The 16177-nt window shown below is 48.4% G+C and overlaps 1 protein-coding gene across 1 annotated transcript; it reads left to right on the forward strand.

Annotated features, from left to right (window-relative positions):
* The first annotated feature begins 2089 nt into the window (after window positions 1-2089).
* Window positions 2090-15328, forward strand: LOC128574658 (PRAME family member 12-like). The gene is made up of 5 exons (XM_053575527.1): window positions 2090-2152; window positions 12142-12247; window positions 12386-12713; window positions 13108-13689; window positions 14776-15328. Exons 1-5 carry the CDS (start codon window positions 2090-2092, stop codon window positions 15326-15328), a joined length of 1632 nt encoding a protein of 543 aa, XP_053431502.1.
* Window positions 15329-16177: the final 849 nt, after the last annotated feature.

The following is a 16177-nucleotide window of genomic DNA, read 5'->3' on the forward strand; positions in this document are numbered from 1 at the left end:
ACTCCGCTGCGCACTTGGAAGCTGAAGCCCAGGACTTCATTGCATCCTAAAGAGAGCACCGAACCCATCATTGGAGACACCTGCCCAGTGGAAATGGGAAAGGGACGGTGATGCAGCAGGTGGAAGGACCTGGGGGAAAGGCTGACCTCAGGAGCCATTGGGACCTGTGGGGACCTGTGTCCTAGAGAATTAGAAATGGGAATCAGGGCTCGGTGCCTGTAGCACAAGTGGGTAAGGCACTAGACACATACACCAGAGCTGGTGGGTTCAAATCCAGCCTGGGCTTGCCAAACAATGACAACTACAACCAAAAAATAATTGGGCGTTGTGGTGGGCACCTGGAGTCCCAGCTACTTGGGAGGCTGAGGCAAGAGAATCGCTTAAGCCCAAGAGTTTGAGGTTGCTGTGGGCTGTGACTACCATGGCACTCTACTGAGGGCGACATACTAAGCCTCTGTCTAAAAAAATAAATAAATAAATAAAAAGATTATAAAATAATAAAAATAAAAGAAATAGGAATCAGAATTTCTAGAGCAGGATTGAGGCTTGAGAGGTATATGAGGAGTCACCTCTGCATGGATGGATGTAAATAAACAGGGCAGGACTCGGAGGCTGACACCTGTAATCCCAGGTCTTTGGGAAGCAGAAGTTCCCAGCATCCTGGGAGGCTGAGGTGGGTGGGGTGCCTGAGCTCAGGCGTTGGCAACCAGCCAGAGCAACAATGAGACCTCGTCTCTAAAAATTAGTCGGGCATTGTGGGCACCTGTAGAGCCTGCTACTTGGGAGGCTGAGGCAAGAGGATCACTGGAGCCCAGGAGTTTGAGGTTGCTGTGAGCTATGATGCCACGGGGTTCTACTGAGGGTAACAAAGTGAGACTGTCTCAAAACATTAATAAATAAATGCAAATTTATAAAAAGGGAGCCTCAGTGTAAACCACCATCTAGTTCCTCATGTTCAACTTTGCTTTTTGATTTAAACCTCAGGAATCCGGCAGGTCTCGGTGGATCGCACCTATAATCCTGGCACCCTGGGAGGCCAAGGTGGGTGAACTGGCTGAGCTCAGGAGTTTGAGATCAGCCTGAGGAAGAAGGAGACCCCTTCTCTACCACAAATAGAAAAAACTAGCTAGGCATTGGGACAAGGGTCTGTAGTCCCTGCTTCTGGGGAGGCAAGAAGATCCCTCCAGTCCAAAAGTTTGAGGTTCCTGTGAGCTACGGTACCAGGGTTCTCTACCCAAGGTGACAGAGTGAGATGCTGTCTCCAAAAATAATAAAATAAACCCGAGGAATCTCCATTACTGATAGTGAAGGAGAGGCACTGAGCTGTCTGTCATTAGTGAGGTTCAAGGCCAGGATCTCAGGACATCAAGTAGAAATTTGATCGTTTGGATCCATTCCTTTTCCTTCCTTTCTTCTCTGGGCATGTGTCATCTCCTTGCTTTGTTCTATGGCTGTTTAGTGAATTAATCCACAGAAGGTGGACATACAGGGTCTGAAACTTGGGAATTGGGCAATGGCCATGAGCCACCTGAGCAGAGCCCGCTCCTCCCTGCTAACCAGATGCCAAGCACTGGGCACTCCTCGTGGGTCTCTAGATGGATCCAGAAGCCTGATTTCCCAGACATTGGCTTCGCCTGCCCTCTTCCCACCCCCGCGTCCCCTGCACTGGAACATGCCGTCCACACCATGTATTAGCAGGAGACTCTGGGCATCACCAGCACAGGCTTGCCCTGGTGGGGGGCAGTGGCCCTATCTGCATTAAATTAGCTGTGGCCAGTGAGGACATCCAAACTCCCTTTTAGCAAAACACTAAAATCAAATAGGCATAAGGTGTGATTGAAATATTTCTATCCCACATTTCCCAAAAAATACATCCTTTGGCATCTGTGTCGTAGTTGATGAGAGGTTTGCCCCAAACACCCCTCACCTCCCTATCATGGACTGTTCAGAGAGCGTGTTGTTCACGGGCTCACAAGGGAGGTCCTCTCTGCTCACCGCACAGAAATCCAATTGTGCAGACAATGGGGATTGTCAAGGGAGAATGAAGATTAGTTATGGAGGCCATGGGAGCTGTGCTGCAGGCGGAGGGATGACCGCCTCCAGTCCGATTCCCCCACCAGTAAAGTCAGTGGTACATCTGGAGGTGAAATGGGTAATGCGTAATGGGAGTGGGCATCAGCACGTGTGGCCAGCACAGTGGGAAACCATACCAGTGCCTACACCCCATGACCAAAAAGTGTCATCGAAGGCCCACCCAGAGTAGGGATTAAGTCTTTTGTACATAGGTCATAAGTACATTTATGCCCATTTCAGTGGGTTGATTATTTGTACAAATTGGAGTGCTTACATCATACTAATCAGCATAGTTTCATTTACCCAATTATAGCATTAGGACATTTCTGTTCTACACATGATAGAACCAACTTGTACTTGCAATGTGCTCCATAGTTGTGGTCCCCCTCCTTCCCCCTTCCCTTCCCTCCTTCATCATAGCCTAAAATTGTGTTTCATTTTTCATATGCAAGTGTGAGTTATTATAAATTGGTTTCACAGTAGTACTGAGTACATTGGATACTTTTTTTTTCCCGTTCCTGAGATACTTTACTAAGAAGAATATTTCCCAGCTCCATCCATGTAAACATAGAGGAGGTAAAGTCTCCATTTTTTTTACTGCTGCATAATATTCCATGGTATATGTATACCACAATATATTAATCCATTCATAGGTCCATGGGCACTTGGGCTTCTTCCATGACTTTCTTGTTTTTTTTGTTTTTGTTTGTTTCTGTAGAGACAGAGTTTCACTTTACTGCTCTCGGTAGAGTGCCGTGGTGTCACACGGCTCACAGCAACCTCCACCTCTTGGGCTTACATGATTCTCTCGCCTCAGCCTCCCGAGTAGCTGGGACTACAGGCGCGCGCCACAACGCCCAGCTATTTTTTTGTTGCAGTTTGGCTGGGGCTGGGTTTGAACCCACCACCCTCAGTATGTGGGGCCGGCGCCCTACTCACTGAGCCACAGGCACCACCCTTTGTTTTTTTGTTTTTTTTGTTTTTTTGTTTTGTAGAGACAGAGTCTCACTGTACTGCCCTCGGGTAGAGTGCCGTGGCGTCACACGGCTCACAGCAACCTCTAACTCTTGGGCTAACGCGATTCTCTTGCCTCAGCCTCCCGGGGCGCTTCCATGACTTTCGATAAGCCTATTAAAAATATAAATTGGAAGGCTGAGGCAGGAGAATCGCGGAAGCCCAAGAGCTGGAGGTTGCTGTGAGTCCTGTGACGTCATGGCACTCTACCAAGGGCGGTAAAGTGAGACTCTGTCTCTACAAAAAAAAAAATATATATATATATATAAAAAATATATATATAAAAATATTATATATATATAAATTGGAAGAAAGAGTCCCTATTCAATAAGTGGTGCTGGATGAATTGGCTGGCAACTTGTAGAAGACTGAAACTGGACCCACACCTTTCTCCTCTAACAAAAATTGACTCTCACTGGTTAAAGGACTTAAACTTAAGACATGAAACTATAAATATTGGCGGCACCTGTGGCTCAAGGAGTAGGGCGCCAGTCCCATATGCCGGAGGTGGCGGGTTCAAACCTATCCCCGGCCAAAAAAAAAAAAAAAAAACCACAAAAAAAAAAAAAAAGAAAGAAACTATAAATATTCTTAGGGAGAGTGCAGGGGAAATGCTTGAGAAAATTGGCCTGGGAGAACACTTCATGAGGAAGACACCCCGGGCAATTGAAGCAACATCAAAAATACATTACTGGGATCTGATCAAATTAAAAAGCTGCACAGCCAAGAACACTAAGTAAAGCAAATAGACAGCCCTCAGAATGGGAGAGGATTTTTGCAAGTTATACTACCGACAAAGGTCTAATAACCAGAATCCACAGAGAACTCAAACTTATTACTAAGCAAAAAACAAGTGATCCCATTTCATTGTGGGCAAGAGACATGAACAGAAGCTTCTCTGAAGAAGACAGGTGCATGGTCTACAGACACATGAAAAAATGCTCATCATCTTTAATCATCAGAGAAATGCAAACCAAAACTACTATGAGATACCATCTAACTCCAGTAAGAGTAGCCCACATCATAAAATCCCAAAACAACAGATGTTGGCGTGGATGTGGAGAAAGGGGAACCCTTCTGCACTGCTGGTGGGAATGCAAGCTAGTACGTTCCTTTTGGAAGGAGGTTTGGAGCACACTCAGGGATCTAAATGTAGACCTGCCGTTTGATCCTGCAATTCCTCTCCTAGCTGTATATCCAAAGGACCAAAAATCATTTGGCAATAAAGATATTTGCACCAGATTGTTCATTGCAGAGTAGGGATTTTAGTAGTCTACAGTGCTAGGGGTTAATAGGGGTCATGTTCTCAGCCTGGTGTGCAGGCAGGATGCAAGGAGGAGGCTGCTTCAAGGGACCCTGGGCACAGACTGTGCTGGGACAGCCCTGACCTTGTCTTCTCTGGACCAACAGGAGCTGCAAGGCTCCGTAGTTCTCTCATGGCTGCAAGGAGGTGCTGCCATAGCTGGGGGCAGGTGGCGGAACTCAAATGGGAATGCCTCAGGGTAACAGAAGGTTACAAAGTAGAAATTTCACTGGCCTGGGAACTTAAAGCAGATAACTACAGAAAGGAAATTATGAAAAAAGTGTTTTCTTGCTTATGGAGCTGGTTACAACATCATCAGAGGTGGAATAACCATGAAGGTTCCTGTGGCTACTGACTGACCTTCCCTGTGGTGAGGGACCCAGTTGAGGGGTCAGAGGCTGGTGTGGTGTTGCTGAGCAGGGACCTTGGGCATGAGCCTCAGTTTCCCTGAAACATGAGTATGCTAGTGTCCACCAGCTTACGGGAACCTTGTAGGATGCAATGAAGTGGTGCAAGGATGGGGCTTGGTTCAGGGGCTTGCAAACAGTAAGAGCTCAATAAACACACATTTTCCTGCTCTTTCCTTGTAGCAGAAGCCCTCAACATTCTTCATCCTCCATTCTTACCCTCTATTTCTGACCCAAGAGGTGGGCAGGAGCACAGGGTGCACAGCAAAACCCAGCTTTCATGTGTAGCCAAAATATAATCGTGATTTACACCAACAGCAGAGTGTTAGCATCCGGGAGCGGGTGGGGTGGGGAACGCAAGACTGAATTCACCTGCCCTAACCCTAAAGATAAACATTTCCAACCCGTAGGATTCGTGCACCATCTGCTGGTAAGTGGGACCAGGTTGTATGCATTAGTGTTAGAAGGACCATGTTGTATATAGTATTTCCTAATATCTGGTATTATGTAAGTGCTATTTGAGTATAAATGTTTGTCCAGTGATCTACATAGATGTTAAAAATATCAGCTTGGTGCCTGTAGCTCAAGCAGCTAAGGCGCCAGCCACATATTCCAGAACTGGGGAGTTTGAATCTAGCCTAGGCCTGCCAAACAACAATAGCAACTACTATGAAAAACAGCTGGGCGTTGTGGCGGGCGCCTGTAGTCACAGCTACTTGGGAGGCTAAGGCAAGAGAATCACTTAAGCCTAGGATTTGGTGCTTGCTGTGAGCTGTGATGCCACAGCACTCTACCCAGGGTGACAGATTGAGGCTCTGTCTCAAAAAGAAAAGTGTATATGTATTACCTCTTTTTTGAGACAGAATCTCACTTTATCATCCTCAGTAGAATGCCCTTGTGTCATAGCTCACAGCAACCTCAAACACTTGGGTTCAGAGCGATTCTCTTGCGTTAGCCTCCCTGGTAGCTGGGGCTATAGCTACCTGCCATACTCCAGCTATTTTTTAATTCTTAATTTAATTCACTTTGTCACCCTTGGTAGAGTGCCATGGTGTCATAGCTCACAGCAACCTCAAACTCTTTTTTTTTTTTTTTTGTACAGATAGAGTCTCATTCTGTCACCCTTGGTAGAGAACCATGACGTCACAGCTCACAACAACCTCCTACTCCTGGGCTTAACGCGATTCTCTTGCCTCAGCTGGGACTATAGGCATCTGCCACAACGCCTGGCTATTTTTTTTGTTGCAGTTTTCTGGGGCCAAGTTTGAACCCACCGCCCTCGGTATATGGGGCCAGCACCCTACTCACTGAGCCACAGGAGCTGCCCAACCTCAAACTCTTGGGCTCAAGTAATTCTCTTGCCTCAGCCTCCTGAGTAGCTAGGGTCATAGGCAACTGGCCCAGCTAGTTTTTCTATTTTTAGTAGAGGCAGGGGTCTCAATCTTGCTCAGGCTGGTGTTGAACTCCTGAGCTGACGCCATCCACCAGCCTCGGCCTCCCAGAGTGCTGGGATTACAGCATGAACCGTCACACCTGGCCAAATAATACAATTTCAGTAATAGAAGGAATTATCCATATTTTTTTTCCCTCCTTTTTCTTTCTTTTCTTTTCTTTTCTTTTTTGAGACAGAGTCTCACTATGTTGCCCTGGGTAGAGTGCCATGGCATCACAGCTCACAGTAACCTCAAAGTCTTGGGCTTAAGCAATTCTCTTGCCTCAGCCTCCCAAGTAGCTGGGATTACAGGCTCCTGCCACCACGCCTGGCTACTTTTTTGGTGCAGTTGTCGTTGTTGTTTGGAGGGCCCAGGCTGGATTCGAACTCCCCAGCTCCCGTGTATGTGGCTGGTGCCGTAGCTGCTGAGTTACAGGTGCCAAGCATATCACAGCTTTTTTTCAATTTTGACTTTTTAATTTTTTTAGGGCAGTTTTAGATTCACAGGAAAATTGGACAGAAAGTCGGGATTTTTTGTCTTGCCACTGTCCCCAAACGATCAACGTTTGGATTGTGAGAAAGGATGCTGCCTTTCTTACAACCAAGGAGCCTACGCAGACCCATGGTTATCACCTACCGTCTCTAGTTTACCTGAGGGTGACTGTTGGTGATGTACATGCTATGGGTTTTGACAAGTGATGGTGACATGTGTCCACCATCGTACCCCTGAACAGGGGAGTCTCAGTGCCCTCACAATCCGCTGTGCTCTGCTGGTTCATCCTACTGTACCCCAGCTCCTGGCACCCACTGGGCTTTCTACTGCCTTCACAGCGTCTCCCTCTGCAGACTATCTTCCAGCACACAGCCTTTCCGATTGCCTTCTTTCACTGCACACTGACCCAAATTTAAGGTTCCTCTTTGTCTTTTCACAGCTTGAGAATTTGACATTCACAGTTTCTTTCTTCTTCTCTTTTCCTTTTTTTTTTTTTTTGGAGACAGAGTGTCAATCAGTTGCCTTGGGGTTGAGTGCCCTGGCATCATAGCTCACAGCCACCTCAACCTCTTGGGTTCAAGTGATCCTCTTTATTTTATTTTATTTTATTTCATTTTATTTTATTTTAGAGACAGAGTCTCACTTTGTTGCCCTTGGTGGAGTGCCATGGTGTCACAGCTCACAGCAACCTCCAGCCCTTGGGCTTAGGTGATTCCCTTGCTCAGCCTCTCCCGAGTAGCTGAGACTACAGGCCCCCTCCACAACGCCCAGCTATTTTCGCAGTTTGGCTGGAGCTGAGTTCAAACCCGCCACTCTCAGTATATGAGGCCGGCACCCTACTCACTGAGCCACAGGCGCCACCCAACTCAGACTGGTCTTTTTTTATTATTTTTTTATTAAATCATAGCTGTGTACATCAATATGATCATGGGGCACCATACACTTGGTTCATGACCATTTGACACATTTTCATCACATTAGTTGACATAGCCCTCCTGGCATTTTCTTAGTTACTTTGCAAAGATATCCTGAATTCAGGCAATCTGACTGCCTCGGCCTCCCAGAGTGCTCGCATTACAGGCATGAGCCACCGCGCTCAGCCCTGTTTATTTTTCCATTCACCTACTGAAGGACATCTTGCCAGCATCCCAGTCTGGGCAATTATGAGTAGAGCTGCTAAAAACATGTGAACGTAGGCTGTCTCATTTGCTTTTTTCTTCTTTTTTCTTTTTACTCATTTGTTTTATTTGTTTTCTTTTTTACTCATTTTGTTTTACTTATTTGTTTCATTTTTTTTTTCTTATTGTTGGGGATTCATTGAGGGTGCAAGAAACCAGGTTACACTGATTGCATTTGTTAAGTAAAGTCCCTCTTACAATCATGTCTTGCTGATTCATTTGTTTTTTTATTATTGTTTTTGTTACTCAATTACTTCTGTAATAGTCTCACCTGCTAGATAGACATTGTCTCTTTTTCTTTCTTTATGTTTTAAATTTGTTCATCATTTATTCATTTATTTTTTGAGACAGGGTCTAACTTTGTCACCCTTGGTAGAGTGCCAAGCGTCATACACAGCTCACAGCAACCTCAAACTCTTGGACTCACTTAAGTGATCCTCTGGCCTCAGCCTCTCAAGTGGCTGGGAGTATAGGTGTCCATCAGAACTCAGAGCTATTTTCTAGAGACGGGGTCTTGCTCTTGCTCAGGATGGTCCCGAACTCATGAGCTCCGGCGATCCATCCCCCTCGGCCTCCGAGAGTGCTAGGGTTACAGGCATGAGCCACTGCGCCTGGCCTTTATTTTTCCTTGTTTTGCTTTTCTTTTCGAGACAGGGTCTTGCTCTGTTGTCTGAGCTAGAGTGCCCTGGTGTGATGATAGCTCACTATAGACTCAAACTCTTGACCTCACAATCTTCCCACCTGGGCCACCTAAACTTCTAAGATTACAGGCATGAGCCGCTGCATCCAGTTGGACATGGCCTCTTACAGGTCAGGGACTGTGTCTCTGTCATCCTGTGGTTGCACAGCTGAGCATGGAGCCCGGCCTATGGCAGGAAACGCTTGTTGACAGCAGGGTGCATGGAAATCTTCATCATCTGTTTATAGCTACTAAAATGCAAACTGGGGTCGTTGACATTCCTGGCTATCGATAATATAAAGCACTTAGACAGGGAAGGAATAGCCGTGCTGATGTGCAGTCACGGCATGTTACCATGGCAGACCAGCAGTCGTGAGAGTCACCGTGGAGAAAACACTTCTGCTTTTCCTGTTTCCCCCAGTCGTACCTGACTGCATTGGCGGTATAAGACCCTGGAGCAGGACACAGAGAGCAAACATGCCCTGATGGCTCTCTTCCTTCCAGGCCCTTCCTTGGAGATGGTTCAGTTCAGGGAGCCAATTCCAGACTTTGGTCTGAATTTCTATACATTTCAATGTTCACATAAAGACATCTGACATTATCTTCCTTTATAAAAATAGTGTCTGAGGCCTGGGGCGGTGGCTCAGGCTTGTAATCCTAGCACCCTGGGAGGCCGAGGTGGGTAGATTGCCCTGAGCTCACAAGGTTCAAGAGCATTGTGGCAGGTGCCCGCAGTCCCAGCTACTGGGGAGGCTGGGTGCCCTGGTGTGATCATGGGCAGAGGAGGGGAAGAGAATTGCTTGAGCCCAAGAGTTTGAGGTTGCTATCAGCTATGCTGCCACAGCACACCACTGAGAATGACAAAGGGATACTCTCTCCCTAAATAAATAAATAATGAATAAATAAGTAAAAATAAACAATAAAATCTTCACTGTGTTGCACTCAGGACTGTGAGGGCCACATGTTATGCAACTCATCAGTATCTGTAAAACACGGGAAGGAAGCAATTCTTGACTTCAGCCTACTCCTAGGTCCCTCGGTTTTTTGATGGGATTTCTGAATCAATCAATTAATCTTGGGCCAGCTAAAATTCAATCAGAATTACCTGGGTGGAGCCTCAGAAATCTAATCATATGCCCAGTTCTGATTGGAAGCTGGGAGTTGAAAAGGGCAGGTGTGATGAGAAAGGTCTCAGTGTGAGTTCCTGGTGAGCCACGGGACAGTCCTGAAGCCCTGTAGCCTGGAGTTACTGCTGGTTTCTGCCTGAGGTCCCAGCGCCCTGCAACCTGAGTCCACACCTGGTAAGTCACGGATTCCATAGGCACAGTCCCATCTGATCTACAGTCACCCGTCTGAGACCATGACACGCAGCCTTTGATGGCACAGGGAATTACCTTGTGTGTTCTTCTTTTTCTTTTTTTTTTTTTTTTGAGACAGACCCTCAGCTGTCACCCTGGGTAGAGTGCCATGGCATCACATCTCACAGCAACCTCCAACTCCTGGGCTCAAGAGATTCTCCTGCCTCCACCTCCCAAGTAGCTGGGATTACAGGCACCCGCCACAATGCTTGGCTATTTTTTTTTTTTTTTTTGGTTGCAGCCATTATTGTCGTTTGGCAGGCCCGGGCTGGATTTGAACCCGCCAGCTCAGGTGTATGTGGCCGGCGCCTTAGCCGCTTGAGCCATAGGCGCCGAGCCCCCTGTGTGTTTTTCAAATGAACTCTTTGGAGTTAGACTTTACCTCTAAATGTGGTTCTGTCTGCATTCCTCAAGTACCTCTTTGTGCTTTCATTCTTGTTTTTTGTTTATTTTTTAGACTGGGTCTCACTTTGTTGTCCTTGGCAAAGTGCTATGGCATGAGAGCTCACAGTAACCTCAAACTCTTGGGCCCGAGTGATCCTTCTGCCTCAGCCTCCCATAGATGAGACCACAGGTGCCCACCATGACGCCTGGCTATTTTTTAGAGACAAGTCTCACTCTTGCCCAGGCTGGTCTCAAACTCATGACCTCAGATGACCTGCTCCTCTCGGCCTCTCCTGGGGCTGGGATTACAGGCGGGAGCCACTTCGCCTGTCCTGTTTATGCTGTCACTTACGTCACTTTAGACATGCTCCACCATGCAGAATTTGGTTCAATCTAATTGATTCCAATTTCATTATTTCTTGGTTTTTTCGTGTTTAGTTTGTGTGCTCTTATCATTCATAGACTTTGCGGTATTTTGATTTCACAAGTTAGGCTTTCTTTATTACTAACAGCTTAAAAATATTCTGTATCATTATATATAATATTTCCTTATTCTCTCTTTATTTGTATTTATTTATTTATTTTTTGAGACAGAGTCTCACTATGTCACCCTCAGTAGAGTGCCATGGCATCACAGCTCACAGCAACCTCAAACTCTAGGGCTCAAGACAGCCTCTGGTCTCAGCCTCCCAAGTAGCTGGGACTACAGGCCACAAGGCCCGGCAATTTTTTGTTGCAGTTGTCATTGTGGTTTAGCAGCCTGGCTGGGTTCGAACCCCAGAGCCTAGGTGCATTTAGCTGGCACCCTACTCACTGAGCTACAGGCACCAAGCCCCTCTTTATTTTTTTGAGAGAAACTCACTCTGTCCCCCTGGGTACGAGTGCCATGACGTCATTATAGCTCACAGCAACCTCACAGCTGAAGAGATCCTCTGGCTCAGCCTCTCGAGAAGCTAGAACTAAAGGTCCCCACCATAACTCCCAGCTCGTTTTTTCTTTCTTTTTTTTTTTTTGTAGAGACAGAGTCTCACTTTATGGCCCTCGGTAGATTGCCATGGCATCACACAGCTCACAGCAACCTCCAACTCCTGGGCTTAAGTGATTCTCTTGCCTCAGCCTCCCAAGTAGCAGGGACTACAGGCACCCGCCACAACACCCGGCTATTTTATGGTTGCAGTTCAGCCGTGGCTGGGTTTGAACCCGCCACCCTCCGTATATGGGGCCGGTGCCTTACAAACTGAGCCACAGGCGCCGCCCTCAGCTCACTTTTCTATTTTGAGTAGAACAATGGGGTCTCCTGGGTGGCGCCTGTGGCTCAAGGAGTAGGGTGCTGGCCCCATATGCCAGAGGTAGCGAGTTCAAACTCGAACCCGGCCAAAACCTGCAACCAAAAAGAAAAAAAAAAATAGGGTCTCCCTCTTGCTCGGGCTGGTCTTGAACTCCTGAACTCAAGCAATCCAGCTACCATGCCCCGTCTGAAGTGGTTAATTTTAAATATGTGTAATAGAGATGTGCATTGGAATCTCCACCTCAGAGATTGTCTTCTACTCCTAACTTGCACATGCTCCATGATATTCTAACGCGGCTTTTATAATTACCCATTGAAATTTTAAAACATGAACCAGTGGCCCCCATTTTAGGGAAGCCCCCGAATGTTTCCAACCAAATTCTGTGTAGAAACTGAGGGTGTAGATCTGTAGGGCTCATGACATTCCATGGCCCTTGTCCCAGGCCCTTCAGTGACAACTCACACAACTTCCCCCAGAAGGGCGGCGGGGGGGGCACAGCTCTCAGGCTCCTCCCCACCCACCTCCTCGTAGGACCAGAACTCAGTGGAACCCTGGACGGAAGTTAACAGGGTAGTGGTCACCGTGTCACCTCCTCAGTGGGTGGGGGACACTGGTCAGGTTGCCAGCAGGAGGAGAGGTACGGCTCTGCGGCCACCAAATGCAGAGTGAGATTGGTCTAAACTGAGGACCCTTCCACCTCTGCCAGGCCAGTGACTTTGACCATGAGAAGATGGGGGTGGTGAGGACTGGCCCGAGCAGGATGCTTTTTCCCTAGACGTGTCCTCAGGATGTTTTCTTTGCAGATTCACCAAGATGAGCCTCAAGGGTGCACCGAGACTCCTGGACCTGGCTGTGCAGAGCCTGGTGAGAAACGAAGCCTTGGCCATCTCTGCCCTGGAGGAGCTGCCCAGGGAGCTCTTCCCACCGCTCTTCATGGAGGCCTTCACCAGGAGACGCAGCAGAGTCCTGACGGCGATGGTGCAGGCCTGGCCCTTCACCTGCCTCCCTCTGGGGTCCCTGATGAAGTCACATGACCTGAAGTCATTGAGAGCTGTGCTGGACGGGCTGGATGCGCTGCTTCTCCCCCAGAAGTTTCGGCCCAGGTGAGGGGTCCCAGGGAGCTTGGGAGGGAGTGACATGGGGGACAGAGAGCAAGGACAGGAAGAGAATGGGGACTCAAGGGTAGAACAGAGGCCTCTGGAGGTGCCAGTGAGGCAGCTCAGACAACTGACCATTGCTGAGCCCCTGGGAAAGGGCTCCCTGAATGGAAAGATGCTCCCCATGCTGGGACCACTGAGAGGATGTGAACCTGACTCCTGCCAATGGCACCTAAGGACACTGGGAGTGAGGACAGGTGGGGTCCAAGGGCAAGAGAGGATGAGGAAAGGCAGAGAAAGGAGAAGTCGGGGGGGCAGTGATGACTCAAGTGTGGAATAAAAGGTCAGGTCGCAGGTGGGTCCTTCCCTAAATTCTGAGACTGCCCCATTTCACCCACAGGAGGTGGATCCTGCAAGTGCTGGATTTGCGGGATGTGGATGAGAACTTCTGGACTGTGTGGTCTGAAGCGGTGGCCCCTACATGCTCAACAAACGCCCTGGGTAAGAGGAAAACAGGGAAGGACTGTCCACGTTTGGGAAGGGAGAAGCCCTTCCAGGTGATTGTAGATCTCTGCCTCACTGTAAGAACAGTGGATGAATCCTTGATCTATGTCTCAGTGTGGGCCAGGCAGAGGAAAGATTTCGTCCACCTGTGCTGTAGGAAACTGAACATTCTTGCAGGGTCCTTGGAGATAATCCGAAGTGACCTAAAAACAGTGGAGCTGGAGTGTATCCAGGAGGTGGAGGTGAATTGCCATTGGAAGCTGCCCACCCTGGGACGCTTTGCGTCTTACCTGGGCCGGATGACTCACCTTCAGACACTCCTTGTCTCCCACGTCAGTGCACCTGCCTACCTTTCCCCGGAGATGAAGAAGAAATATCTGTCCCAGTTCGCCACATCATTCCTGAAGCTGGACCGTCTCCAGGCGCTTCACATGCACTCTGATTCCTTCCTTGAAGGCCACCTGGACCAGGTGCTCAGGTGAGGAAAGGTGGGGAGTTTTCTCTGCAGACCAGAGCAAAGCCTCTCTCTGTCACAGTGAACACTAAGTGCCTCTGGCCACGTAGCGGTCAGGGAGACACTAGAATGTTTGAACACAACCGACACTTGTGTTCACTGTTTTGTCCTAAAGGGGGTGTCAAATAACTAGCCCAGGAAAGCTGCCATGGAGAGGGACACCTTGCTAGGGAACCAGCTATTGGGGTTCTCAGATCTAGCGAGGGTACATTAGTGAATTTGTCCTGAAAAAGTGTGTCAAAGGTAAGATGATGGGAAATAGGCAAGTGAGGGAGGCACTGAAGAAGGGACAGCACATCAAACCTTCACTTTTGAAAATACGGACGAACCTCTGTAAGTTGACCGCCCACGAGACTGTAGCAAACTGGTCAACACATGGAGGTGTCAACATAGGGAACTAGGCCCGCTGTGCTAATAGGTACATGTGGCATGCGTCTGGTCTGTGACAATTAGGGCAACTTAGGGAGGTGTTCCAGGCAGGGAGGCGGTCAGCTATGGAGGTTCTACTGATGGGCTCTGTCCTCACTGTCTTAGTGAACACTACTGAGCCCGTCTCTCTATGTAATAGGTGGTTTGGGGTTCCAAGTAAATCAATTCATGTATGGAAAATGCCAGAATCTTCACTAGAGGGTGAGGGAGGAGTGAAGAACTATTAAGAGTGAGAGGTTGATGCTGAGGACACAGACATGCCCGTGACCCTGCAGGTGGCAACCCCAGCTGATACTTAGGATCTTACCTGGCTGCATCCTTTATGCATGTCTCCCGCTGGGCAAATGTGGCCCAGAAATGTGGGGTTCTGCCAACAAGTGGGAAATGGAGTCTCAGATTCTGTGGACTTGAGTCGCATGAGTGATGGAGAACTCAGCCTAAATGGGACTAACCAGAATGACCACAGCCTTCAACAGACAACATCACACTGTGCTGTTTGACCATCATCCAATGATGAACGGAATGACTCTGGGCTTGGGCAGAACTCCCACCTTGAAGTCCTTCCCTACTGCCCTCCAATCACTGCTCATTCCCCAGAACTAACTTCTTCCTCTGTTCCAGGTGCCTCAAGACCCCACTGGAGACTCTCTCAATGAACTTCTGCTCGCTTGTAGAATCAGACATGAGCCATCTATCTTGGTGCCCGACCCTCAGTCAACTAAAGCACCTGGTCTTGACTAATGTGAGACTGACCGATTTCAGCCCTGAGCCCCTTCAACTTCTGCTGGAGAGAGTCGCTGTCACTCTGCAGACCCTGGACCTGGATGACTGTGGGATCTCAGATGCCCAACTGAGGGTCATCCTGCCCAGCCTGAGCTGCTGCTTCCAGCTCACGACCTTCAGCTTCTGCGGGAACCAGATCTTCATGCCAGCCCTGGAGGACCTGGTACGCCACACCGTTGCACTGAGCAAGTTTCGCACGGGGCAGTACCCTGCGCCTCTGGAGAGCTATGATGCTTCGGGAACTTTCTACCAGGAAATACTTGCCCGATTTGTGGCTAAGCTGAGGCGGACACTGAGGGATTTGCAGTCGAAGAGTATCTTCTTTGGCATAGTCCCCTGTCCTGAGTGTGGCAACGGAGTCTTCTATGACCTGGACATGGTTCGATACTGATGTTGAATGACCATCTAGTTTGGGTGACTTTCTATACATTTCAATGTTCACATAAAGACATCTGGCATTATCTTCCCTTACAAAAATAGTGTCTGAAGGTGGGTGGTGGTGGCTCACGTCTGTAATCCTTGCACTCTGGGAGGCCGAGGTGGGTAGATTGCCCTGAACTCACAGGTTCAAGACCAGCCTGAGAAAGAGTGAGACCCCGTCTCTAAAAGTAGCTGAGTATTGTGGAGGGCACCTGTAGTCCCAGCTGCAATGGAGGCTGAGGCAGGTGGGTAGCTTAAGCCCAAAATGTTGAAATTACTGTGAGCTTGTGACACCAGGGCACTCTACCCAGGGTGACAGAGTGAGACTCGGTCTCAATGAATAAATAAATAAATAAATAAATAATAAGAACAGTGTCTGAGATTGGGGGCAGTGGCTCAGGGCGGCTGAGGCGGGTGGATTGCCTGAGCTCAAGAGTCTGAGACCAGCCTAAGGAAGAATGAGACCCCATCTCTAAAACTAGCGGAACATTGTGACGGGCACCTGTAGTCCCAGCTACTCCAGAGAGTGAAGCAAGAGGGTCACTTGTGCTGAAGTTTGAGGTTGCCGTGAGCTGTGTATGATGCCACAGCATTCCACTGAGGGCAGCAGAGTGAGACTCTGTCTCAGAAAAAAAGAACATCAGCGGGCAGAGACAGGGGACAGCTAAGGGGGCAGCAGAGCCCCTGGCAAGGCACGGCCCGTTCCAGGTGAACTGCAATGTGCACTTGCTTATTCTGCGATGTTCTTTCTGTTTTAGTTAATCGGGCTCAGGCAAGGTTCAAATTCGCCACCCCTACTGTGCGGGTCCAGTGCGCTAAC

Source organism: Nycticebus coucang, chromosome 22 (assembly GCF_027406575.1).
Source record: "Nycticebus coucang isolate mNycCou1 chromosome 22, mNycCou1.pri, whole genome shotgun sequence".
NCBI classification, from domain to species: domain Eukaryota; kingdom Metazoa; phylum Chordata; class Mammalia; order Primates; family Lorisidae; genus Nycticebus; species Nycticebus coucang.